The sequence below is a fragment of the Myripristis murdjan genome, chromosome 17 (assembly GCF_902150065.1).
Source record: "Myripristis murdjan chromosome 17, fMyrMur1.1, whole genome shotgun sequence".
Classification (NCBI taxonomy): domain Eukaryota; kingdom Metazoa; phylum Chordata; class Actinopteri; order Holocentriformes; family Holocentridae; genus Myripristis; species Myripristis murdjan.
In genome coordinates, this window is record NC_043996.1 from 19,934,562 (window position 1) to 19,961,756 (window position 27,195).

Sequence of the window (27,195 nt, forward strand, 5' to 3'; positions counted from 1 at the left end):
ATTTTAAACCCCACAGAAAATTGTAAGCATGCAAGAAATAATTTGAATGAAAGCATCTTAATGCTGCTTTTCATGTGTTGAAAATTCGATAATTGGAGCTAAAAGAATGGAAAGCTGCTCATTCAGCCTCTGAATGAGCACTGGTCACACACACACACACACACACACACACACACACACTGAAAAACCATGCCAAAATGCTCATTTTCATTTTGGATCTGAACTTTTCTCTTGTTCTGGAAAGGAGACATTGACTTTCCTGAAACCAAATCCGGTAACACTATGATTCTCCTCTAAGGATCACTTCTCACACAGACCCAGTGCATGGTATAGTCTATACTGCTGCTGGCTGAGGTTACAATAAGAGTTCATCAAATATTAAGGCAGAAGTTCAGAACTTATACCTTGTTGGCTCATGCCCCCAAACTGCAACACTAAACCGTTTCTGCCAGTAAACTAAATAAATAAATGAATGAATGAATAAAGGAATAAATAATGGTAGCCTATTTGAACAAGCACTATCAAGTGGAAACCAATACTTAACTATGCACATTATATTTTGGCTAAAGTCATCTGTTTTCTCCTACTGCTACATCTTGGAGAGATGAGGCTCATTTACTATTTTCTGCTGAACCTGTTGTGCCAGATGAAACCAGAATGCTCAGCGGAGCGCGCCCTGCCGCACTTGGCAAAAAACGCACCAAAAATTTCGGCAGCTGGCGACGCCTGAAGTCCTACCTGATCCTGCTGCGGAGCCGCTTTCACAGGTCCGTTCGTCTCTTTTGCAGAAGTCATGATGGCAACCACAGAGGAGAGGAGAGTCCGCCAGCCACCGCTGACAGGTGCAGCAGAATAATGAAACTAAACGACGCAGATCGAGAAAGAGAGAGAGAGAGAGAGAGAGAGAGAGAGAGAGAGAGAGAGAGAGAGAGAGAGAGAGAGAGAGAGAGAGAGGCGAGCCAACAACTGGAGGAAACCCAGGTGGTTTGATAAAATTACGAGGACCGTGGATGCAGACAGCCAAGTGTTTCAGCTGAGCTTACAGGAGACTGTGGTCGCTGCACTCTCGCGTCTTGCGATGTGGGTGGTTCAATTTACCTTTCACAGAGGCAATGTCATCGCCCACTGCTCAAATCCGCATTTTCCCTTTGACTACCTGGAGAGTTGTACAGTATATGCGCTTTGTTGAAGCCTGAAAAGCGTTTTTTAATTGCACTAAATCAGACTAGGTAGCCTACTTCCTCAAGTCGATCGTCAGCTTGTGATGCAGCCACCACTCTCTTTATATCAAACTGTCGAGTTTTACTTAAGTATTAGAGATCCAGTTGAACAACAATTTGTTAATCACTAATTGCGTTAAGTTAACCTCTTGAACCCTGCATGGCATATCCAAACCCACTGAACTCTATTTTAAATTCTTGTGGAGATCCCAAGGTTTGCAAAGATGCCAAATAGGTCCTGCTGAATTACTGGGAAAATGTGTAAAACAATGGTCGCTTGGCTTGAAATGTCTAATTCAGTATAAGTGTGATGTAGCTTCAGTGAAGAGATGCAACCAGCAGATACAGAATATACTGTGTGTGTGTGTGTGTGTGTGTGTGTGTGTGTGCCATTGTTTTACAGTGTGGAGGGAAATCTTAACTTTGAAGCTACTTAAGGGGAAATTTAATGGAATCTCAGAATTATGGGGTTAATGTTTTCCCATAATTTTTTTCATTGTTATTATTTTTTTTTTTTTTAATGAATTTGTGTGTTCCATTTTCACAGAATAGTTAAAGGAATCAGGCCTAATTGCATGGCAATATAGTACAATACAAAAATTGTACATGTGTAAAATCACTCACAAAGCATATTAAGTTCATGTAGAATAAGTGTTTTGAGGTGTTTTTAGTGATTTGAGCTACAATTACTGTCATTTACACTCTCCTGGAAGCCCAGCACCCATAATGAGCCTTCTGAGATTTCAGCTTTCCCTTTTTTTCCCAATGTAAAGGAGAACCCAAGGTTTGTCCTTCCACCTGGACCTATATTTAGCTGTACAGTTCCAGTCTCCCCTTCTCAGCTCCAGCTCTCTGAGCATCTGATAGTATGGAGACCTGCCACTTTGGATAAGATCACTGCAGGTGCCCCTATCACCATTACTGGCAATTTTAATACACAGGAAATGGACGGGGAAGCCAGTACAAGATCGAAACAGGCTACTGATACATTCTTTCAGATGAGGTTTAGTCACTGTCTTGCTGAACATGCTGAAACTACAATGCACAGAAAACCGACAAATGTATTATTGGCAGTTCAGAGAATACAAGGAGAGTTGTATATTATGCCCAAAGCACCAACAAGAAAAAAAAAACATCACATTCAAGTACATGCCAATGCTACTGTGTTGTCTGCCTGAACACAAAGGCTTGCTGCTGGCCTGGCTCTTGAGAAGCAGTGCTACAGTCCTCCCACGTAGTGCAGAAATAGTTCCAATTCCTACCAAAACATTGTTTGCACGGTATCTGCCTCCAACTCTCTCTCACCGTGTGTCACATCTCTGTACACACACCATCCACATTCTTGTTAGCACAGCTTGTCTCCCTATTTGTGTTGCACACACAGCTCCTCTACTGGAGAGAGAGAGTTCCTTCAAAAGTCAGGTACAGTCTCTGGAGAGCTCCTGGCCTTTTGAACCAGTCATCTGTTGGAGGAAAAGGAAGTGAACACTCTTGGATCTCTTTTTTTTTTTTTTTAGTGTAAGAAAGCATATCTATGAATTGACTCACTCCCAGAAAGGAACATATGCTGGAGTATCAGTTACAGATCATTTCATTATAGGTAAAGGTTCTCCTCTTACAATGACGTAACAAAGATCATGCATATCAATATTATTATAATTATAATTATTATTATGAGAATTATTATTTTTATATTTAGCATGGCAGGGCAGGCTGTCAGGAGGAGATCGAATACATGGTTTCATTCTCTTGTAATAGTCAGTAAATTCAGCCATGAGTGGAAGTATAGATGAATGGGGAGACAAAGGAACAAATATCTCAAATTTTAAAGGAAAAACTATCAAGAGCTGCTCTGATGAAAAATAAAAGATACTGGACAGGCTTTACAAATTGATTCATAATGGACAAACATACTTTGCAATCATCATCATCATCATAATTACCGTCATCATACATCATGTCTGGCAACTTGGCTGAGTGAACTAAATGGTTTAGGCTTCATGCAGGAATAGAGGAATTCTTACAGGATCTTAAGAAACCACATAAATAATCTCTTGTCACCCACAGCATCAAAAGCACTGCATTCAACAGGTGAAAAAAATGTCATTAAATCACCCAAACGTTCCAGTATGACAAATATATAGGGGATTCAAATGCTGTATTTTAACCTTGATATTTCATGATTTTTCAGATACCCCAGTTTGATGTTTAAAAGATTCCTGACTGTCAGCTTCGAAGCAACATCCCAAGAGGACCATAAACCTTTACTAATCACACAGTTCAGCACAACTGTGACTAAGCAGCTCCACGCATGGCTCGACGGAGCTACATAACAAGCTCTCTGCACAGACTCATTTCAGCACCGCTGCTCTTGACAGCTCCACTAACACATGCGAGCAAAAACAAGAGCGTTCACCTTTTACTGGTACATGGAAATGATTTCAAAATGCCTAATACAGGGAGAAAAAAAACACTCATTGACTTGAGGCTATTCTGTATTCGGTGGAAAAAAATAATAGCAAACTGGATTTCGCTGAGTGACTGACTAACGTGACAATATTTTTTCCTTCACTTCAACTCACATGCTTTACATAGTTATTTGGCTGAATGTTAAACCCACCACGCCCCACAGCCAATGTATACAAGTAGGTGCTCAACATTTTGACACGAAGCTTAAAGAGAAGAGAAAGCCAAGAGGATACCATTTATGAGATAAAGACTGCACTGAAGAAAACATCAACAATAACATGGAGAGCGCTTAAGGGACCAGCCAAGCAAGCAAAATAAACGAGGAACAGAACCCAAACACCCAAACACGGTGAGGGGTACAAGGATTGATCATCACAACACATTACACGTAGGTGCCTGGCAACATCTATCTTCCAACTTCAGCAGGGAGAAGGAAACAACAGACATTCAGACTTAATTGGAGAAGGAAGAGAAAATACAGCCATGTGGGGTCAGCGCATGCCAGCAGGGCTTGTTTTTGTTTTTCTTTAAACCCCCATTTTATCAGCTAATTGACATTTCTCTTTTATATTCTGCTTTTTTGCATTTCCTTAGTAAATTTAGTGGCACAATACTGACATAAAAAAAAACATCTCTTGGCAGCACTTCTCAAAGGAATCCTATATTCCCAAATCCTTAAACAAGCACTCTGCTCCAAGTATTAAACATGCATTGTTGTTGAAGTGTACTCCAGAAAGTTACCAGATGCCTCGTCTTCTCTAACAGACTAACAAACAGACATTTATTTAACCATCAACAAACAGTGAAGCATCTTCAACTGCATGCTAGCTCCCCCCAGTGATCACCAGTTGTCTGACACCTTGCTTTTGGTCAAAGCAAAGTCTACAGGATTTACTAGCAGCAGCTAGAAAATCTCTCTGATGATTATTAATCAGTGTGATTTTGTGATCAGATGCAGATATGGATTACTCTTTGTAGTGAAAACATTAACTTGTAGGTTGGTAGTGACATGCAGGTATTAAAATGCAAGTAATTTCACTTGATGAATGGGAGTTCATATAAAGTGAACCCGTCTTAACATGGGAAAGCATTAATCACTGACTCCCCTCTGTTGAAAGCCATGGCAAATAGTTGTAGCTTCAGAGCTGAGGGAGTATAGTTGGTTCAGATTGATATGTAGAGAGAGAGAGAGAGAGGGAGAGAGAGAGAGAGAGAGAGAGAGAGAGAGAGAGAGAGAAGGACATTAAACAAAGGCCAGAACAGTTTGTTTGATAACTGATCATTATCAGCTGGCCTCTCACACAGCAGTCCAGAAAACCTCACACAGCCACAGCCACTTAAAATGAACAATGTTAGCAAAAACAAAAGCCAGAGACTTTTCCCTAAGGGCTCTCTCAGCATACAGATAGTACAATATATATCCCCTCTGGCTATTCTTTTTTTTTTTTTTTTTTTTTACATAACACCTAGTATATTCAGTACATACACAGAATCGACTAACCAATCAGCCAATGGGGGTTTTTGAAGTGCCATATTTTAGTACACATGATTACAGTCATTAAAACTGACCATTTTCATGTATTCAGTATATCCCTCAGATTTTTATGCTAGGAAGTATGGCATGGAAGTTTAAAAAAAAAAACGTGATGTAAAGAAGAAAAAGAGACAATAAAACAAAACAACAACAACAACAACAACAAAACTGAAATTAAAACAATAAATAACTATGATGATGATATGGTGCAATGTGATACAATGCAATACAAATGAATACAATATGACAACAATATGATATGATACAATGATAGGATGCAATGATATGAAACAACAAAAACATAAGATACAATACGGCTATACAGTAGGGGAGAGTGGGGTAATTTGTGCCAAGGGGCAAGTAGTGCCACCCCTGTTATCTAAAAAACCATAGAAGAAGTTGGTCATGTGACCACATATTTTTGAAGAGGCATCCATTTCACTCATCCTGCAAAGAAGGGAGACACATGGCTTGAGAGGAAAGCACATTTAAGTTCAAAAAACATTTTTTTGCCCTCCAAAGTAAAATTTCCATGATCAAGGTTTTTTGATTGCTGTGTTTGAACAATTATAGAAAACTTTGAAAACAGTTCACACAGGTTTTAGTACTTTAGTAAGCTACACCATGAGTCTATACAGTTAGCATGATGTTAGCTCAAAACAGCTGGGGGATGCATTTTTTTCAAAATGGTGGGCTTGGGGTAATTTGTGCCAAAGGGCCTTGGGTAAGTTGTGCCAGTGGAACAACTTGTGATTATATACTATATATTACTTTATTGTATTTTATTGTTATTGTACATTGTCTTCTTACCTTTGATCACTAAAACTATTCAGATTCTGATGAAGATAATTTGCAGGTGCTCATTTTGGAATTTGTATTTTGTTCTGGGTATGTGTTCATGTGGCGCTAGGCCTTGTTATAGAAAAGTGGCCTGTGATCTTGTTAAAATAATAAATAAATGTTAAATAAATAATTTTGTATTGAATTTGTTTTGCTTTTATATAGCATTATCATTTGTGAGGTTAAAATGATCTGTTTTACTTCAATTATCAATGGCACAATTTACCCCAGTGTATTCTCTCTAATGGCACAATTTACCCCGCACCGGGGGCAAGTTGTGCCACAAAACCACTTTTTTTTCGAAAGCTATATTTCTCAAACAGTTTATATAAGATCCAAAGTGATTGTTCCCAGGGATGCACAACATCCTAAACTATATGTGCATATTTTAGTTGGAGGCATTACTGTAATCCCCTCGCTTTAAAGGCACTTTAAGTAAAAATTGGCACTATTTACCCCACTCTCCCCTATAGCAATATAATATGATCCATTATCATATGATACAAATTAAATTTTTTGAAGCTCTTTAAGGAGGCGTAACCCACCCAGCCAGTTCAATGGCAGGATAACTCAGAGGTATATTACTGCAGGCTTTTAATGATGAATTGATTTACAAAAACAACAAAAGAGTAAAAAAAATGTGCAAAGAAGATAAATCAATTTCAGGTTTTCTGCACAGTTTTTATGCAGCTGTGCTCAGGGAGGAGCCTCTACCGTATCACAGGTGGATGACATGACTGTTACACTGGTCTAACCCTAATTTTCACTTGTTCCCATGCACAATGCCAGTAAGGCCCTATCGATCAATGGGACTGTTGATTCAGGATCAACCTGTTTCCGTTCAACAATGGCACCAGCTGTCAGCCTCGGCAACTCAGTCATCAGTCATGTCCCGCTCAACCCTCCGGCCTCCATCCGGCCAGCGAGCTCCGACCGCCTGTGACCTGCCATTACCTCAGCGGAGACCAGCCCTCCACCTGGCTGCACACCTGCCTCTCACATCCACACTGTGCACATCAGTGAGCCTCCCTGCCACCGCTCACGTCTCCACTGCAGTCTGGAGCCTGAGCCGTGGCTGTAAATCAGGAGGCGAGAGGGGCATCGGTGAGTGGGCGGATCATCATTGTTCACCACAGATGATTTTTACACTCAAAGGTCATCAGCTCAGCCCTGAGAAAACATGCCTCCATATGTCAGGGAGTAATGAGACGCAGAGAAGTTTTCAGACTGTGGGCAGTGGCTGTTTTTGTTTTTTCTAGGTTTTTTTTTTTTTTTTTTTTTTTTTTTTTTTTGCTCTCCGGACATTACAGAAGGGTAATTAAAAAGTCTGCAAGTCTTTAATCAGACTCATTATTGCTCTTTTACCAAGAGAGGACTTTCAGGGTGAAATAATTAATCTACCATTGTCTTGTCTGGATTGTTTGCATTCAGACACACACACACACACACACACACACACACACACACACACACACAGACATTCAGTTAGCTTTTCATTATTCCCTAGCCTCTGAACCTACATCTTTGACCAACACTGGCACATAACCTTGATCCACCGCTCAATCTTAAAGGAACACACTGACTTTTGGGGGGAATTTGGCCTGATTATTAGCTATATTAGTGAATTTCAAATATGAAATACCAGTTGCTCAGTATAGTGATTGTAAGCTGTACATGTCTTGTTTGCGTTATTTCAAAAAATGTGCAAGAACATGATGGCAACTCATTGCTACAACTTTTAAATGGTAAGTTAAAATGTTAATGTTTAAATGTCAGAACAAGTTACTTCAAAAACAAGAATATAACTGTCGATTGTTTTCCTTTCTATTCTTTCTGTCTTTCTATACAGGGCTTATAAAATATTCACACGTCCTACATGTAATTACCACTAGAGGCTGACATGAATGGTTTTTCCCAGTTGGCGGCTCGCATTACACTAAATCCAACATCATGTGAAATGAGCAATGGCCTCCCATCACCCACCATGTTCCCCTCTAATGGAAAACAAGACATAAAAACACAAGCCAATGTGGAGTCAGTCCTTTTTTCCTTTTCTGGTTTTTCTTTTCTTTTCTTTTCTTTTTTTTTTTGTTTTTACCTTTTTTCTTCTCAATTTAAGTGAAATTTCTTGCCAGTCTGCACTTTCACACTGTTAAATTTAGCATAAATGCACTAACACTGATAACTGGATGTTTGTTTAATCTCTTAATTACAATTTGACTGCCATTTTTAGCCCAATAATACATGGATGCAAGTTTATAAAGACAGAAGTTAATTTCAGTATAGACTGGCTCAAGCTCACAATGGCTCTTTGAACACTCCCTATACTTCTGCTTTGCAGTGGCTCCCATGAAAATAATTCTAGACATTCCTTTATCCTTTTCTTCAACAAAGTTTGTTTTCTCATTATTACCCAAAAGATTGTTCTGGTCCTGTGAACCTAAACTACCACATCTCACTTGCTCCACTGTCTGCACTCACAACAGCCAGCATGCAAACCAAGACTGTCTCCAGAGGAAAAGGACGATCTAGCCCACACACCATCCACTGTGTTCCCTGGAGCCAGCCCACATTTTAGTAAATGCCTCCAAACACTGCCTGAGTTCTCTGTAATCAAACTTAAACAAAATCCCCACAGCTGCTTCACTGGCAAACTGACAGCCCCGGAGACCACAAAGAAACTCTCGCAAAGGAAGGACACACATATGGAGGGGGACTCTGAGGACGAGAGCACTCAGATGGCCTATGAGGGATGGCCACCATGTGGTCTGTGTTTGACCTCCCCTAAGGATGCTGTGGACTCAGGGTGCCGAAAGCATCTCTTTCCTCATTTTCTCAGGATGGCAACCAGGGAGTGGGTTGTTCCCTGAGGAGCAGCAGTTACTCCAGACTGTAATGCTGCCCGCATATAACTTTACAAATTGTCTAAACAAAGAGATAAGCAGCAGAGGGGTCTCTCCTGAAACCAGAGTGATGCAGGCTAACATTACCAGCTCCCAGAATCTCGCTTCTCCCATTGCTGAGACCAGATGATGATGGAAAGGTGATGGAGATGGTGACTCATGACAAAATATGAGAAATCACAAAGTCACAAGCAAAACCAGGGGAAAGCTCATATAGATGCTGCTCCTCAAGCGTTAATCATAATTTATTTAGATGAATACTACATTTTAGGCTAAATAGCCTTTTTCTGACTTACCCAAACTACCAAACTGACTTACCCAAGTCTGTGGGAGTGATTGGGAGTCAAAGTGAAAAAATAAATCTTACAGCAACTCTGACACTGTCTTCAGAGTTGAAAAAGGTATTTTGCCCAAAACGCTGGAGTATTATTAAAAACACACACACACACACACACACACAACAACTGACTTTTTGACCTCACTTTTCAACCATGTGATCTCTAGGAGTGTTTTCTCCAGGTTCGTGTAGGCTACATTCACAGAGATCTTGACTGGAGGACCAAAATCCCAAACTATGCCATCTGGCAGAACCCAAATTTCTGCAAAACCCGGACACTACCATACTACAGATCTGAGTGTCTTGACAAATGGGAGGAAATCCTGCTGCAAAAGACGGAGGACTGAAAAGACAGATGTGGCTGAAGGAATCTGGATGCTGAGAGGAGAGAGGGGGGGCACAAGAAGAGACTCCAGTTGGCACAGAGCCATGAGGGGAACTGAGCGATGAACAAAAGCTGGCAAGATGAAATGCATGTGCACTTGAAATCTACATCTACAACGATACTCAGTATATGGTGTAAGTATTCAAAATCATTTTAAATGGTGTACTGTTGCTGCTACTATTGAGGTGCAAAGCTGATAAACACCCAAAAGAAACTAATGAAACAAACTATTCTTTTGTTTTTTGATTGAAGTTGTAAGGTCTTTGGCTTGTAAATAAGGGAGGAAAGTGCCTTCAGTGTCATTTATATGTAATTTGAGGGGTTAAGATCCTAATTTAGTAACAAGTCAACTAAAATTCACATTTTGTATTATTGCAGACACATTCATCATCATTATTAACACTTTTATTGTATTAGTAACAGTAGTAGTAGCAGCAGTAGTGTGCAGCAGTGAGTGCTTCCTTGAAGTGACTGATAAACAGCAAAGTGTCAGATAGCTGCAAACACCCACAGTAAACATAGCCAGAAAAAGAAAAATGTTACATCTCAGTGTTTCATGCCTCATGGGATTATTCCATCAAAGTGTCTTGTGAAGATTAGCTTAATAATTACAAAAAACACCCAAAGGCACCTTTCTGCAACTCACATATTAATGAAATTAAGAAAACAGACATTTATTGCACATTTACTAATTGGATATTTAGTCAGATAATAATAATTTAAAAAAGAGTGGCAAGAAAATTATGTTAACAAGTAAACAGTGAATTTCACAATGAGGTGAAGCACACAGACAGCCGGAATAAATACAAAAAGAGACAACCGGGGTGAGTCAGCATCAGTTTACAGGACATTAAGCCATGTGCTGATCCAGTCCTCATAAAACAGACTTACAAGCCTCATGAACTTTACGTGTCCTCATCAGTGTCTTACAAGAAGGTTGTAAAAGGGAAAAAAATAAAAAAAATAAAATGAACATTGCATGTAGGCAAGTTGTTATCAAGTATAAACATAATAACAATAAATGACTAGGAGTGACAGTGCTGTATAGCCCACTGTAAAACAGGAAACTAAAACAACAGGAGGCGGCACAGGTAAATGAAATGCAGATTTAACAAGCCAAAAGAAAATAATTCACCTCACACGAGGACACAATGAATATATCAGCAGAATTCTATTTCAGGACAAAATAGCGGAGTTACCAAGGATAGCAATTAAAGCCCAATTAGAGACATCTGAATGAGCAGCACTTTATCTTTACCCGTTCACTGCAGAATTTAAAAGATTTTCATCATCAGGTTACAACAAGTCCCCAAGGACCCGCGGCAACTAAGTGGAAAAGTTTTCAAGACAGTTTATGTTTCTTTATGCTCATTATCTCTCTTTTATCAGTGCTTCAAGCCCAAATGAGCCATTTCACACATGCATGCGCTTGCATACACACACACACACACACACACACACACACACTCACTCACTCACACACACACACACACACACACACACACACACACACTAAAGCAGCTATCAAGATGTGTAAAATTATGTGTGCATGTCTAATGCACTATCTGAAGTTTGACAGTCAAAGCCTTTTCTGCATGCGTCTATTATTACTAGGCACGCTGCTTCCTGCCACAGCTCAATCCTGCTTTAGATCTACTTTTGGGAAACTGGTCGCATGGTTAAATCATAACCCTAACATATTTCAGGCTTCAGCACAGCCACAAGCAGGCGTACATAACCACAGGCTGCTCCGTCAGATCAGTATCACTTGCTAAGCTGTTGCCGGGGTCCACGTTACAACCGGGCTCACACCAAATGTGGAAATACAGTTTTCATTTAGGCTGCATGGTTGAACACAACACTGCAACAACAATGTCCAATCTAAACAAGTCATTTAGTCCATATCCAGTTGTAAAATCAGATCTTTCCAAAACAAGTAGCGCATTCTGCCACTTGGATGAGATAATTCCATTTATTTCCAGAAGAGCTTCACTGGTTTTAGGGATTTTCCAGCGTCAATATCTTCGAACAAGGCAGATCTCACAACAAGTATTGAGAAAATGATACTTCAAGATTATTAAAAAATAGATATATTGAGAATTAAAAACTAATTAACTAACCCCATTTGCAGATGAGAGATTTTTTCTCATTTAAAAAAAATAAATAAGAATCACTATTTTTTTTTTTTTTTTACAGTGCACAATTTAACAAACCAACATGGAGGAAATGCACTGAATTCTGCATTTAAACCTTCACTTTTTGAAAGCTACTAAAACAATGTGTACAAACTGTTTGTGCTATCAGCAGAGATAGAGAGTCCATCTTTGTTTACCTGGACGTATATCAAAGACGTAGCTTAGTTAATGAGCTGACAAAGCATGATGGGACCAGGGAAGTACTCTCTGCATTATTGCACAGCTGCCGCTTAACCACAGCTAATGTCCATGAGGGAAGTCCATTAAATTATTTGTGCTTTGGATCCTCTATGTCTGGTCCTAAGGGCTGTGCATAATATATCTCACTGGGCTAGTCAAGTAAGATAGTGAAACTTTCCCCATTTTAACTCTCATTTATAAATAAAGGTGCAGTAAAAAAAGAAAACGTGCTATTCTGAATCAAAGAAAATCAACTATTTATTGGTGGTAAGCACGTTTTCATATTTAACAGGCACCGCCTCTTGTTTTTATAACACAAATTGCACCTCCATGTGTCTACAAAATGTGTTTAAATTTGCTAGCTGGAAAAAAACACTCTGTAACAATTTATAGTGTTGGCTGTCGTTTGTAACACAACTTACAGCATCTGTCTGTTTTCAAATCCATTATAAAACAGCTTTTACAGTTTCTGGCATATAGTACCAGTTTGAAGTATGTATTCAAAATACCATTATCATTATTCCATGCTCGTTAACAGACTCAATGAAGGCATCATAAGAGAACAAAGCAGTTCTTGAGAGAGGGCAACACTAGACTATTTTCTTCAGGAAAATTATACAAATGCAGATGCAACTTACATATGTAGCAGAGAAGATTCAATCCATTTTCAAGTGTAACACCACTCACCTTCCATAGTTTCTCCACTCGGGACAACTTGCGTGTTTTCATGCTGATGGAGAGGCAGCGTTTGGAGTCTTACAGTAGCATTAGTCAGGGAGAGAGAGGAGTGATGTGGACGGAGGGATGCTCAATAATGAGCCGATCATAAACAAGACACACCTTAGCTCTCAGTGAAAATATTCCCATACTCAGCATCTCAGCACTAAGTTCCACACCCCTGGCATTAAATTAAAGTGTGTGTGCATGGCTGTGTGTGTGTGTGTGTGTGTGTGTGTGTGTGTGTGTCTGTTAAATATTTGCGAGAACTTGGTCCAGCTGAGGCACTGCCCTCCTTTCTCAAGTGCGGACACATCAACGAGGAGACCCCATCTGAAGCTGCCAGAGAGAATCCGACACCGGCTATCGGACCGAAGCGGGTCAGGTCAGAATAGAGAAGGTGCTGCGACTGTATCGGACAGCGTTGGGTGTCCGGCGGCCACGGATGACCGCACTCATCTCTGAAACATAACCTCACAGGAGAGTGTGGTGGGATAAAGCCAAAGCGTTCAACCCCTTCACAACAATCAGCAGTGAGCCACTTACCAGGGCCATTAGCTCCATCTTGCCATTCAGCACAGATCAGCATTACACACCACACGCAGCGCGGGGGCCACTTTATGGCGCTTTTTACCCAGAGTTGTTTATCCTCTCTCCTGCCTGCCCTGCCTTGCCCTACTCCCAGGAGCAATTCAGAAACACTCTGATTGATAAAAGTGCCATCCTTAGAGCCATAAGCTATTTTTCTGTTAGACTCTAGAATTTCCTAAAGGATTAGGAGGTCAAATGCAACAACACTGTGACACAGTGCAGCTTATAATACCTAACATAAGTGCATACAGCACATACTGTCTGTGGCCTCGAGGTTTTGTGAGAATGCTCAATACGAGACTCAGAGCACTTTTTTATACCGTGACTCAAATTGACAGCACCAACAAATTCTCTCCCGTTGTCTCTTTGTTTGTGATTCACAGACAGAATACAAAATGCGGCGAACAACTCCGGTGCAAAAACACCAGCTTCTATAAATAGAGGGCACTTAGAGAGTGGAAACCTCTGCAAACACTGAACAAATTGCCGAACTTGCCATTACACCCAAAAACATAATTTATATCACTTAAACTCTAAGTTAATTTCATATCCTTGCACAAACACCCTCAGGATTTGGAATCCAGCCTCCATCTCCATTAATTTCAATGCTACAGCTAAAAAATGGTAATTGTGTATTTGCAGCGCCCCCAATGAATCAACTGCCCTTTTGGACCAAAGCCTATTTGCCCACCATATGTCTTGAAAATCAGTTCACAAGTTTTTGAATAATCCTGCTGACAGCAAAACTAAATAACAACCTCAAACTTCCTTGGCAGAAGTTGTAAGGTTGGTTTATTTGTCTCAACACGAGCCACGATGTTATCCAAACAAGGTGTCTACCTCGACATTGACACATATAGCAATAAAGTCCCCGTATTCCCATGATGCAACATCCAATCTAGGGAGGGGAGGAACATCAATCATTGTGGTTCAGATTCCCATCATTGGGTACGGTACAATTTGACAAGCTTCCAGTTCCAGAATAGCAAATCACTCAGTAGTACTCTCCCTTCTGTCCACCTCCACCACAGTAGACAGTCATTACCTATCCCCGTCTCTGCTCAGCTCTATGTGGGCAAGAGACGGAGCATCGCCGCACAAGGCAGTGCTCGGCTCCCAGCGCAGGGAAAAGCAATCTTCTCCTCCGTCCCTGGAGTCCCTGGGTTTCATTCACACTCATGACTCTCTGCCTCTCCTGGCTTAGAGGAGCAGGAGAAATATTGACTGGAGATGATGTGCATACAGCCAAACTGCGTGGTACAAAACTTCCTGAGGAAAAACTCATCCACACTGACAGTGGCCTACATGTGCACTCACACCTTGTACATCGCACTCAACCAAACACACACAAACCCACCACACAACTCAGCGCTCAGATGCACTGCGTAACTTCTTACTCCTGCTGCATATGACCTGCCACCTTCAGGGCAAGCCATCTCTGTATACTAGTACAACTATTAAGGCGCAAACCCACCTTCATGGCTGAAGGTCCAGCAGTCTTGTTTGGTGCTCCTGTGTTGCTCCTTGCAAGGCTTGAATGCACACAGACGGCTGGCCAGGATGCAACATGAAAGCCTATCTCATGCCTTATTTATCAGAAGCCGAGACCAGTGGTGTCAGGACAGGACAGAGCTCTCTTGTGTGTCCTGAAACACATCAGTTGTGGCATCTATCTGTGGGTGAACCACTAACCCGGGGAGTCTGCTGCCACACTGACAGGAAGGATAATGGAGCCCACTAAACATCTCAGCCGAGAATAAGAATAGCCACTGTAGCAGGATGGATTTCACAATGCAAACACAATCAGTTTGAATTTCACTTTTACTCGGCTCTGAGTGCGCCACACTGTTGCTACAAATGCGACTTGTTGCTTGTGTTTGCTGTGTTTTGACCCTGTTGACTTTGCAGCACTGCCATCCTATTGTCATTCTGACTGTGTTTATGTGCCTGAGAAACTGTGCGCTAAAGTGCGCGTGGGTGTGAGTGTGTATGCTTGTGTGCGTCCCGGGGGTGTGGTGCTGCTGTATCATAGCTGGGTCGATAAGAGAATCTGCCTGTGTGACACAACGGATTACTGCTGCCTGGTCTCAGCCCTGAAAAAGAGTTTGTGAGGGCTCTGGAGAGATGGCAGCTCCGCTCTGCTGTTCTAATTCCAGATGACAGAGATATTGCTGGAGAGTGTTTGTCGTTGGCTTTGAAATAATTTCTTCTTAATTCTCTATATATTTGTGATTTATTTTAAAAAAAATAATAAATAAAGATATTTTTTTCTGCCGGTGCAATTTATCCATCTAGATGGTTTCTGTGCATTGCCTCAGTCTTTTGTGTCTCTTGGGACCCAATACAATGGATACTGGATGGGTATTATTTTGTGGGGCTCAAACTGTCAAAAATATGCATGTGAAAAACTCAATAGCAGCAGCTCTTTCAAAAAAAAAAAAGAAAAAGAAACAACGCAGATGCCTGGCATAATCCACAGCTCTTGGGTGAAGAGTTTTGTTGGGAACTTTTTCCGACTGACGCACATGGGCAAACTGAATCTATCTTCATCCAATTCATACTCATTGGGGATTGACAGATACAGTTTGCCAGTGTTCTTTGGTAGGAAACAGTTCCCAACAAAATTCTTCGCCCCTGAGCGCTGTTGGTTATGTCATCAAGCCACATTGTGTTGGAGCGGAGGGAGTCAGGAAAGACTGTGGCAGACTGGAAAACTCACCAAATCACACAGAAACTATCAGGACAGATTGCACTAGGGGTGAGGAGGAAAATGTCTTTTGGGGGGTTTTGGGTGAACTGCTCCTTTACACATGGCCTTGTGGAGCATTGGTTTGATATACTGACAGAGTTCCAGTTTCTGTGGCAGGTTTAGTTAACCATCCAGAACATCTTGTACCCTTTAAATCTGTGATCTTCTGGTTACTGAACAGGTTCTGTGGCCACTAATATACCACCAGTATAATAATATGACCGTTTCCCCTCTTGAATTAAATGTTATAATCAATGCCGCTGACCATCTGTTACCCTCTGTGCTTCCTTGGCTTTCTCTTCCACAAAGAGCTCTGTGTTTGCAGGTCAATGCAATCCCTCAGTGTGGCTGATGTAGCTGTCAAAGAGAGTTTATGCTCTAAGTGACCACATAACCTTTCCAATCCAGCCCCCCTGATGACATGTGACATTATCAATCTCCTTTTGGTTCTGTTTGTGACGCGGCAGGTTGGGTCAGCCGGCTGGCTTTAGTAAGGAAGGCCCTGCAGGGACAAATGGCTGGCAAAAGCATAGCATCTTGGCTGCATTTTAGTCCAAGGATTTTTTGGGGTGATAAGTGTTGACAGTAGATGACAAATCTAACCTGGAACTGGCTGACCGAATGCCTGCCTGTGTCTGTCTGCTCACCAGAACCAATGTCTTGCCTCATCTATGTTGATGTCTGTGTTATTCAAGTCTGTTTCAAGTCTGGCTGCCAAATATCAGCTGGCGCATGAGAGCCTCTAGTGGCAAAAGCAACACAATGCATGAAAAAGTGATGGTTTTTCAACTACTTTGTCTTTCAAACTCCAATAAAATGACTCTGACTTGATATGCATACACTTACTATTGCGCCTGAATAAAACCTTGTAATTTATACAAATGCCCAACCCTTTGGGAAATTATTGCCAGAAGTAGAAAGCTCTAAAAATAAACTGCTCTTTCCTCTTGTCTCAAAATAACTGCACCACCCATCACCAGCCATCCTTACATTAAAGCTAATGCTTCGTTGAACAGACACGAGCACAGGGAGAATAGGAAATGGGAGCAATCTGGGTTAAGACTGTTATATTTAGCTACTGAGACTCACACTTAAAGTTCTAAAACGCAACAGAAAAGGTTTAAGATCCACAGTGAAGTTAGATCTGCAGAGTGAGCTAATCTCCTGTGAGAAAGCAGGGGAAGGCTGTGAACTGCACTGCCACTAAGAAAGAAGAAACGCAGAAGAAGATGGCTGACAAAAGGGGTGATTTTTCACTGTATGAATATTTAAACAGCTAAAATTCAATTTCAGCCGCACAGATAGCAGTTGGTGTTGAAATCAAAATAAGAATGAAAAGTGAAAGGGATTAATAGGGCAGGACAGGGTTAAAATGCTGACATGGAAACGTATGAACAGCTGGATAAATGTTACTTTAGAAAATGTACAGAGCAGGATATCTATCCAGGGTGCAAAGACAGAAGCTCAGCACCAACCAATAAGCAAAATCCTTTTCTCATCATGGAGTAATGGGGGATTTCTCTATTTAAACACTCACTAATACCACCTGTCAGCCCCAGTAATAATACAGTAAATCACTGGACAAAAAAGACGGATAGTTGCAGAACGAGGCGGCGGCAACAGCCATGTCGACGTGCTGCTGACAGGCCCGTGGAGGGGGCATGGGGGGGGTATGGGATGATCGATGGTGTGTCAACAGAGTGTTGAGGTGCTGAGAGGGGGATGGATGACCAGTTGAGATGCCTTCTGGGAAAAGAGCAGCAAAAAGCTGGTCGATACTAAGTGACAGTCTACCCGCAGCAACCACAACACATAAAGAGTGGTGGATGCTTGTACACATACAGGCTGCTGGCTGTTTGCAGAATGGAGGAAAACAGCAACATGGCAGGCCCATGATGGTGGATTTAGCATGTTGCATGGTTGGGAGCGCTGTGTCATCTCCAGATGGCGGGCAGAGCCACCAGAAAGCAACAGTGTGTGTTCCCAGAGTGTACAGCCTCACCCTCTTCACCTTTGCAACCATGGCAACACAGAGCAGGAGGTCCTGCTGCGGATGCTGTGCTGTCCTGAGGGGAGGAGCCGCGCTGGGTGACAGCCTGTCCGCTCTGTGTCCTGCACTGCACACAGAGCAAAGGTTGAGCGGTCAGCAACCCTGCATTTGCGTTATAGCTAAAATTAGACAATGTGCTCTGAGGTATTTCTAAAGATGGCTGTATGTTTACTTCCAGGGCTTGACTGATTTGTTTTCTTTTAAAATCACTGCTGGTTCTGATATCTGCCTCAACTGGAGCTGCCCATGGCTGATATTTTGTACGGATATTGACCATCTTTGAATTTGAAAATTACAATGAAAAAAATAAACAAGGAAATTATTACTAGAGGAAATCTCTCTGTAATGAAATGTTTGAATGAACAAAATATACAAAGAGAATATTGCCAATACATAATAAAGAGATGAGAGAATACTGTCCAATGCTATCAAAAGACTTTTTTAAAAAGAGCAAAAGAACAACCTTTTTCATATTGGAGAGGGAGGACATGAACACAACGATATCTTAAAAAAAGACAAAAAGGATATTGGCCCAATACCCTGATAAACCAAAACATCTGTTTAACCCTGATTAAAATGAGACCTTATGACTTGCCTGTGTATGTCTTTGTGCAAAAACATAAGTCAGTAAAAAATGCTAAATAAGAGAATGCCAGTGAAATCTCAGAGCACATCCTTATTGTGGATGAGAGCACCTAGTAAAGAGGAGAGTGGCAGGCTTCAATAAGCAGTCGTCACCGCAGAGAAAGAGTACGCTTGGTCACTTAGATAATGAGGACAGACTATCACATCTCACTGCTCTCTTCCTTTTATGTGGCTGCTCTTTTTAAGTTCAGTCTGGTTGATTTCGCTGAGCTCTGGACCCCAACGGAAACAAAGCACTAGACTAATTCTTGGGAACTAGGCCAGACTGTCTTACTCTTATCTGGGATATTTTTCAGTAGAAAGTACAGTAAAGTGCATGTGAGGACAGGCGGTGTGTGTGTTTGTGTGTGTGTGTGTGTGTGTGTGTGTGTGCATGTATGTATCTTCTTTCCAGACACATGCCAGACACCACTAGGAGAAGTATATACAGGCGAAAAATACTGTGCTAGTGTGCTCTGAGCGTGAGCATGTTTCTGTTTATTTTGTGCGTGCATGCGTGCATGCGTGCATGCGGGGCGGCGTGTGTCGGCGTGTGTATGTGTGCTTCTGAAGACAGATGGAGTCAGCCCTGGGCATTAGTATCCAATGTGAATTAAATTTCACACTTCAATCACACAGCCTGGGTGAGTTATCATTTCCTTTTGAACTCCAATGCTCTAGGATCCACAAGATAACAAAATGATGTAGAAAGGGGATTAACATTTGATATGGTCCAATTTCACCTCAAACTAAAGTATGAAACTAGCAAAATAATTCAAAAGTTTTATCAATCAAATTCATGAAGCATCACCGAGTAATACTTGTAGAAGAAGGTATAGCCAGCCAAATATTCTGTGGTTCAAAGCCAGAAAGCTTGCAGTATTCAGCCAAGAATACATTGTTAAATACAATGGTTACCTTAAACACAGACCAAAATAATCTCAAAAGAGAAATCTGACAGCTTGTATCTTTTTGTTAGTCTCCTGGGGCGCAGCTTGTGTAACACTGCCATCTCTAAACAACCCCTTTGCCACCAAGCTCCCCAGGGAGAATATTGTTCTTCTCCTGTCCCTGTCTATGTATTTAAACAAAAATAATATTAATACCTGGCAACATTTCCAGCATTCTTTTAATCAAAAGCCTGCAGTCTAGGAGGGGGGAAAAATTTTAATGTATTACTGAGCAGCATGTCAGATTAGAGCAGCCTAGTGGGAAATGAGCTTTTTGCTTATCGATAGTCATCACAGTTCAGCATGAATTCACAGTTGCCATTACAGAAGTCACAATGAACAAAAGTAACAAGATAGATTCAGCCAGTGTAAGTATCAATATTAGATTTGTTGGCTCAACTAGAGGTGTTTAGGATGATAATGTGATTATATATTATTTTGTCTATGTAATCATGAGATAAGCAGATAGATATTGTGAAAAATGAAAAATGTAGGCATTAAAAAGGCTGAGCTGTAGCTTGAGGCAGTACACTAATGTGCCTTTAAAGGAATTGGTGAAATTTTAAAACCAATTTGAAAACTGACAGGTGACAAATGCAAAGACTCTAAAATTAGAACCAGCCTTTAGTGGTAGATAAAACGCGCTACTGTTACATCTTGTCCCAGCTGGAAGCAAGAGTGATGCAGGCCTTTGAGTGACACAGATAGCCTTTTAAAACAGTTGAAGTAGGCTGAGTTTGAAAAAGCCATAGATGGGATGGTCCAGATAACCAAATGATAAAATTTGTCTTCAGTGTGGAACTATTTCCCAGAGAAGACTGAAAATTTCTCCCTGAAATGTTGATCAAAGCTTAGATCTTCATGGCTCTCTTAAATTTCTGGAAAATGGCTTAACATTTGCAGAACTTAATGGTATTTATAGATGCCTGCAAATGATTGTTGTATAATAATTGTAGTAGTAGCAATGTGGACAAGAAAAAACATTAATGGAGAAAAGAGAAGGGATTCTAAAATCGAACCCTGCAGAACTCCAAAGGTGTGGTTTATAAAAGCATGATGAGGAACTTTGTGATTGAGAAAGTTTTATTGAAAAACTAAGGAGCCAAACCATTTAAGTGAGAACCAGGCAAAGTTTCCCAAGGATGAGATAGGATGACCCTCAGGCTTGAGTCTAACAAGAATGGCTACAGAGTACTAAGTTGATAAATGGTTCATAATTTTGAAGAATTATGTACGGACGTCTGAAACACAGCTAGAAGACTTCTGGTGAGACAGAGCCAAAGGAAATGTTCAGCATAAGCTTAAGTGCATAAATTATTAGTTTGTCATCTGATATTGCCTCACGTGTCACCTTGCGTTATCGTGCCCGAGCCAAAACAACAGGAGATGTTTGGTTTGTCCTCTGTTGGCCTTGCAGTTGAGAAAAGTCAGTATAAGCCAGGTCATGACGAGATCCCTCAGCACTGGTGTCTGTGTTTGAAATGTCACCTTATTTCACACGTCCATACAGCAACAATTAATTAAGAACACTTTATGGGCTTCTGCGCCACCATTAGCAGTAAAAGATAGTAAGAAAGAGAAAGAACTATGGCTGATCTCCCCAGGTGACACAAGCTCTGCCACAAAATACTGATGCTTACACTCAGAGCACAGAGCTTACACAATTAATCACATCCCACACACACACACACACACACACACATATCCAAAAACAAAGATGCAGTGCTCGCATTTTGTGAGCTCTGAAGAACTCAGTGCAATGCAGTAAAACAAATTAATTGTTTTTGCAAGAAAAAGCCGACTCTTCCCTCTTTTACCAGCTTGGAGTAAACTGCTGCCTCCAACATAGTAAGTAATACTTGCATCTGGAGCTGTGGGATTGTAGAAAAACACTAAACCATCTGGAAGATTAATTGATTCTAATGATCCAGATAAAGAAAATCGAGTTTTGCCCTTTCCCTTGGCAAAATAAGTGGAAATAACAAAAGCTCATTCAAACTTTTATGGGGACTCAAAAAAAATCACTGCTTGAAGTGGCCTCTCCATCTCATGAGGCAAAAGGCAATTTCATGCTCCAGCACTACTCAGTGGGACATCATGACTAAAGGTGACCTCAAGGTGAACAGTCCACACCTAATAAATATGCTATAGGAAGCCTAGCAATCCAGCAGTGGCTACTGATCACACAGAGACATTTAATAAACCACTGCAGAAAAACCAGACCACATTCCTACGCTTAAATTACTAGAATTAATTGAATACCATGCTTTCCAATTACCCAGCAATGAAAATACCTCATTCAGCAAACACAGAGGCTTTCACAGGAAACTGTGGAGCATGGAGCACACTAAGAAATTGCCTATACCCTGTGACTAATGCAGATGTTGTGGGTTTTTTTAAGCCCCAGCAGTGTTGGTGTCCGGCCTGTCACCAGCCTTATCACTGGATTCTCAATGTGACAAACATCAATAACACACAGCAACAACGCAGTGTTAGCAGTGTATGGACCTGTCACCATTTAAAGATAAAAACGCCTGAGAAGGGTACTGTGATCTCATGAACTGTGTAGGTCTGAATTAGTGTCATCTGCAAACAAGTAGCACGCTCTCCATCAGGCCTCGGCTGCATGTCAGTCCACCAGATCTGATGTAAAGTCTTACCAGTGCGCAAAGCTATCACTATTCACATGATTACAGTTATGAGGGTAAAACTTTTAATAGTATAATTTGCTTCAAATGAGGAGACTTGACTGGGGTTTTCTTTCCCAAACACAGTCAAAGCGATCATTTCCCCGGATTGGGGATTACATGCACGAAATGTCCACAAGGTTGGCACCTTTGTTTTTTATGTTGAACTATAACCACAAGCCTGCAAATTTAATATAACAAAGGCCACAGTGCACCAACCAACAACAACAAAAAGACAGAAACAGTGTGGACTAAAACATGCTGGGAACGATCACTGCAATTTCAGCACCATGGACAGTGCATGCCTAATAAACAGACACAAAAACTACTGAGTATTTTACAAGTAAAATATCTGTTAGTCTCCTGTTTGCTTAAGTGGATGCTTTTTACTCAGACACTCACACACACACACAGACACACACACACACACACACACACACACACACACACACACACACACACAAGATGACATAGGCAAATTAGACAAAAGACCAATCATAGGCAGGTTTCATTTGGTCACTCAGACTTTTTGCGCCAGAATTTGAGTGCTGGAAAAACACTACACAATACCAACGCAACTTTGCTTTAAATCGACACATTCATGCAAGGCAGCAGCTGGAATAAAATACAAAGCAACATTTTAAAACTTTCTTGCGCAGCCTGTAAAAGTGACACCCGGGAGAGCGTTTCAATCGGTGCATCACATATATAACTAGATGTATATATGCATGAATGTGTCTCTCTGTCTTGGAGGGGTAATGATCTAAACTAATGCAGGGTGGCGGGTTGTGTGCTATTCGTGGGTTTATCTTGTTAAATAAAAGACAAGTGTCTTACATCCTCATCCTCCCGCACGTTTTTCTTGCGGTATTGGACGTGAGGTCGGCCGTCGGCGAGGGGCTGAGGGGTCTTGCCTGCGTTTTCCTCCTCTGCAACCTGTCCACCGAGAAGGTGGCTGGCCTCAGGTGGGTGCGGGAAGGAATTGTTCGTATTGATCTTCCCGGTGAATCTCTGATACAGCGAAGCCATAATAGGTCCAATCCAGACAAAAACAACTTACAGCATGTCAAAGCCACAGACGGGTCTCGCCTGATTTAGGTTTGGGCAGATCTATTGGTTTTTCTGTGCGCTTCGAGGAGAGCCGATGGCGGACAGCCCGTTTTCCCTCTGGGATGGAGCAAAGAGATAAGGTGAAGAGACTTAGTAAATAAGCATGCACGGATAGAAATAGTTTCACAGCATGGAGTGGAAGACCGACGTTAAGCTAAATCCTTCACGGCGATGTGCCTTTTTAGCTTTGTCCAGGCGCACAGCAGAGTGGTAGGCTGTAGGTGTCAATAGTTGCTCTGTTCAGTATTCACAGCACGTTGTCCCCCCTCTTCAGTTTCCTGATGCCTCCTCACACAGCGAGATAGCAGCCAGACGCTGAGTTTCCAATCAGATATTTCCTCCTCCAGACTCCTGATAATTGTCCACAAAACAAAGGAGCAAAAGATAATCTGTGGACCCTGTCAGCTCTGTGTTTGGCGGACTGTCCTGGTGCGTGAAGAGTGTGAAGGACGCAGAGAGCCTCCGGTACTCTCGGCAGACGCGCTCTGCATGAGAAGTGACCAGGACTGAGAGCAGCTATACTGTAATACTGCTGTCATAACACTGATGTGGGGACTGTGCACACAAATACAGCAGCACAGCAAAACTTTCACCTGCTTTTATCTGCATTCAAACCCTTTGATAAGGGCTGGTCGCACATATTTATGATTACATGAACAGGATAATATAATTTTCCTCCAAATAATTACTCCAAGTCCCAAGACGGAGCTCGAGTGCCTCTCTGTGGCGCTTTGGGTTAAGACAGGCTGACAGACAGAGGCGCGCGCACACACACACACACACACACACACACACACACCCTCTGATCAAGTACAATCCAAGTGTAAAACAATTATTACTTTTGCCAAGATAAGGACAGCAGAACTTCAAACTCTGCTGCTTCCTATGACAATCAGAAAACAAAAATTCCCAACAGTATTCATTTCCCTGATTACTGTGAAATAGTGTCTATTTCCACAGTTTATCCAAATTAACAGACTGGCTCCATAGCTCCTGCAGCGTGAATGTTCTTCACCTTTATTCCCACCTTTCTTCCCTGTAAAATACTGAGCATTTCTCTCCTGCACCTTGATATACGCAGTGTTCTTTCCATAAAACACTTTCATTGGCATTTCATATGCAGCGATGTAATTCAAGTCATCCAATACATTACAAGTGATTTCATACTGCTAAAATGCTCACTGAGGCCACAGTAAAGCAGGTCAGTCATAAATGCAGAATATTGGCTTATGTCTGGTGGGGGGAGTGTTAGAATCTCTTCCGTCACTGTCATGGGTGGGTGCCACAAGAAAACACCCCTTGGCCCCTCGCTGTGACAGCTCAAACCATCACTCCACTGGGACTATGCTGTATTTCTGGGAAATGGGTCATCTTCACAGGGGTACAACTTCAAAGCAGCACTAACTGTGATTCAAAGCAGACGTGCACAGTACTGCTGAAAATTGCTACTTTGCATTTTGTGGCTGTGGATGGACGCGTCCATTCACAATGCTATTTGTGAATGCAAGTTCATTTTGCAAACGTGCTGTTTGCAGAAGATAATCAAGGCGTGCTAACTACAGCAGCAGAAATGAAAGCATTTTATATACGACAATGAACAATGAGCGGGTTTCAATTAATTTCCTCACAATTGGTGAGTCATCTCCAGCCCCAAAAAGACTGCTGGAGGCTCATTAATTCATAACTTGAATTATGAATGTAATCTCTATAATAGGATATGTTGCTGGAATACAGAACATCGATTTCAAAGGTTTGCATATCCATTCAGAAACAAGGCCATAAGACATTATTGCCTTTGCTTAGTGGAGGTTTGTCTGTATTCCACTCTTGCTCCTCAAGTCTGTTTCTCAGTTCTGTTTCTAAAGACTTCTTCAAGTCTTCAGTCTATTTCCTTTAGCTTTGTGTATGATCCATACATTATGCGCAGCATTGTTTGATGTGTTTCCATGCAACATAATTGTAGCTCCAACAGAAATGTACACGATGCTTTGTGGACTGAACTTCTCAGGGATTACAGCTTGTGAAAGCGGCCTCTTTTTCCACAGAGGCTCATCCTGATCCCTGTCATCATTTGTTTCTCTTGTTCATAAATGCCTTTCCTAGGTCCGCTCCTGTGTACCCCTGGGAAATAGGTTTGGGTCACCAGACACCCATCCCAGTCTTTCTGATGGATGTCTTCCAATCTCCTTCACCTTGTTGGGGAGCTATTGTGAACTGCTGGCTGCTTTAACAGTCCCTCCAGGACTGTACGAGGGGGCTGGGCTAAACTTGGCTCCCCTATCACTGGCAGACAGATACCCAAGCTGACTGGAGCTACACCTTATCCTGTTCTCACAAACATTACAGCAGACAAGCTCTGGCATGCATGGACACAAAATATTTTTGCTATTTGGAAAGGCATGTAATAACATCAGCAAAGACTTAGTAGCTGCCTACTTATACCTAGTACCTTTACAGTTACATAATGATGTCACTGTAGCCAGTGTAAGTAAAGGCGCACATTTGTCTAGCAGTGCAAAAGTCTAATTGTTATTCAGCTGCTTGTGCAGTGGCACCTTGAGGCATCATAATTATATTATACACACCTAGCAAATGTATTTTAATGAGAACATGACATGATTTACTTCATTACACTTCATGATTCTATGAGTGATATCATTATGCTCCACTATACTTCAAAGTTTCTCCTGGGTAAGTTTACTGTGGATTTCACTGGAGAATATTAATAGCGAGACTTACTGAACATGCACCGGTGCTATCTTGTCTTATAGGCGCAAGAGGAAAGTTATTCAGTTGGTGTTGGAATATACGTGATTATGTCTTCCACAGTGTGGTGAACTGCTCTGAGGGAGCCTGCAGGAAAAATCCCACTGCAGTATATGATCCTATAACTTTATACTAGCTTTGTTAGCAGGAAAGCCTGAACTCGAACCAACAGATCTGCCAAAAACACAACATGACAAAGAATAGTGGGCAAGCTGTTGTCCTGTGACCCTACTGTAACAAAAAAAAAAAAAAAAAAAATGATGTTGTATAAACAATGTATAAAGAGATAAGTGGCAATGAATATCTGCTATAACCTTCTGAATGACATTCCTCATTGTGCCATAATGCAATCATACAAGATTCATACTACAGGACCATGTATTATGCAATGCTCTGATGCACTTATAATGTGCAACTTAATGTGTCTACATTAAGTAAAAAGCTACAACCAGCCTACTTGTTTCCATCAGCATTATTTACACCACAACAAAATGACACAAATTAATTGGATGGCCGCACAAACAGATCAATTAATCAATGTTTGGTGAGAGTGCAATAATATCTCATTTCCTCTGAACATCACTCAGTTGTTGCTGAATATGGAAAGCATTGTGTCTCTCTACATGCATGCAACAGAATGGATTTAGTTGCAGCCCATGGTAATCACATTTTTGTGCCATTTTCCATTTTGTATTAGCTGGACACTAATGATTTCTGTTTATGCTGAGCTGAGCCATGGCAACACATTTGCTTATCACCCTGGTAGCTGTATTGCCTTACATGTTGTGGCTTTTGTTACAGCAAGGCCAAATGCTTTTTCTTATGCTGCAATCCCAAGATAGTCCTTTTCAAGGCTACAAAGTGGTTTATGGGACACTGATTGAAATG

At 41.3% G+C, this 27,195-nt stretch overlaps 1 protein-coding gene across 1 annotated transcript in view; it reads right to left on the bottom strand.

Annotated features, from left to right (window-relative positions):
• LOC115375761 (dipeptidyl aminopeptidase-like protein 6) overlaps positions 1 to 23,460 on the bottom strand; it is a 64,823-nt gene extending 41,363 nt beyond the window's left edge. Inside the window, exon 1 of the mRNA XM_030075295.1 lies at positions 23,269 to 23,460. Coding sequence (XP_029931155.1) covers positions 23,269 to 23,460 — 192 coding nt within the window. The remainder of the gene's footprint in view (positions 1 to 23,268) is intronic.
• Positions 23,461 to 27,195: the final 3,735 nt, after the last annotated feature.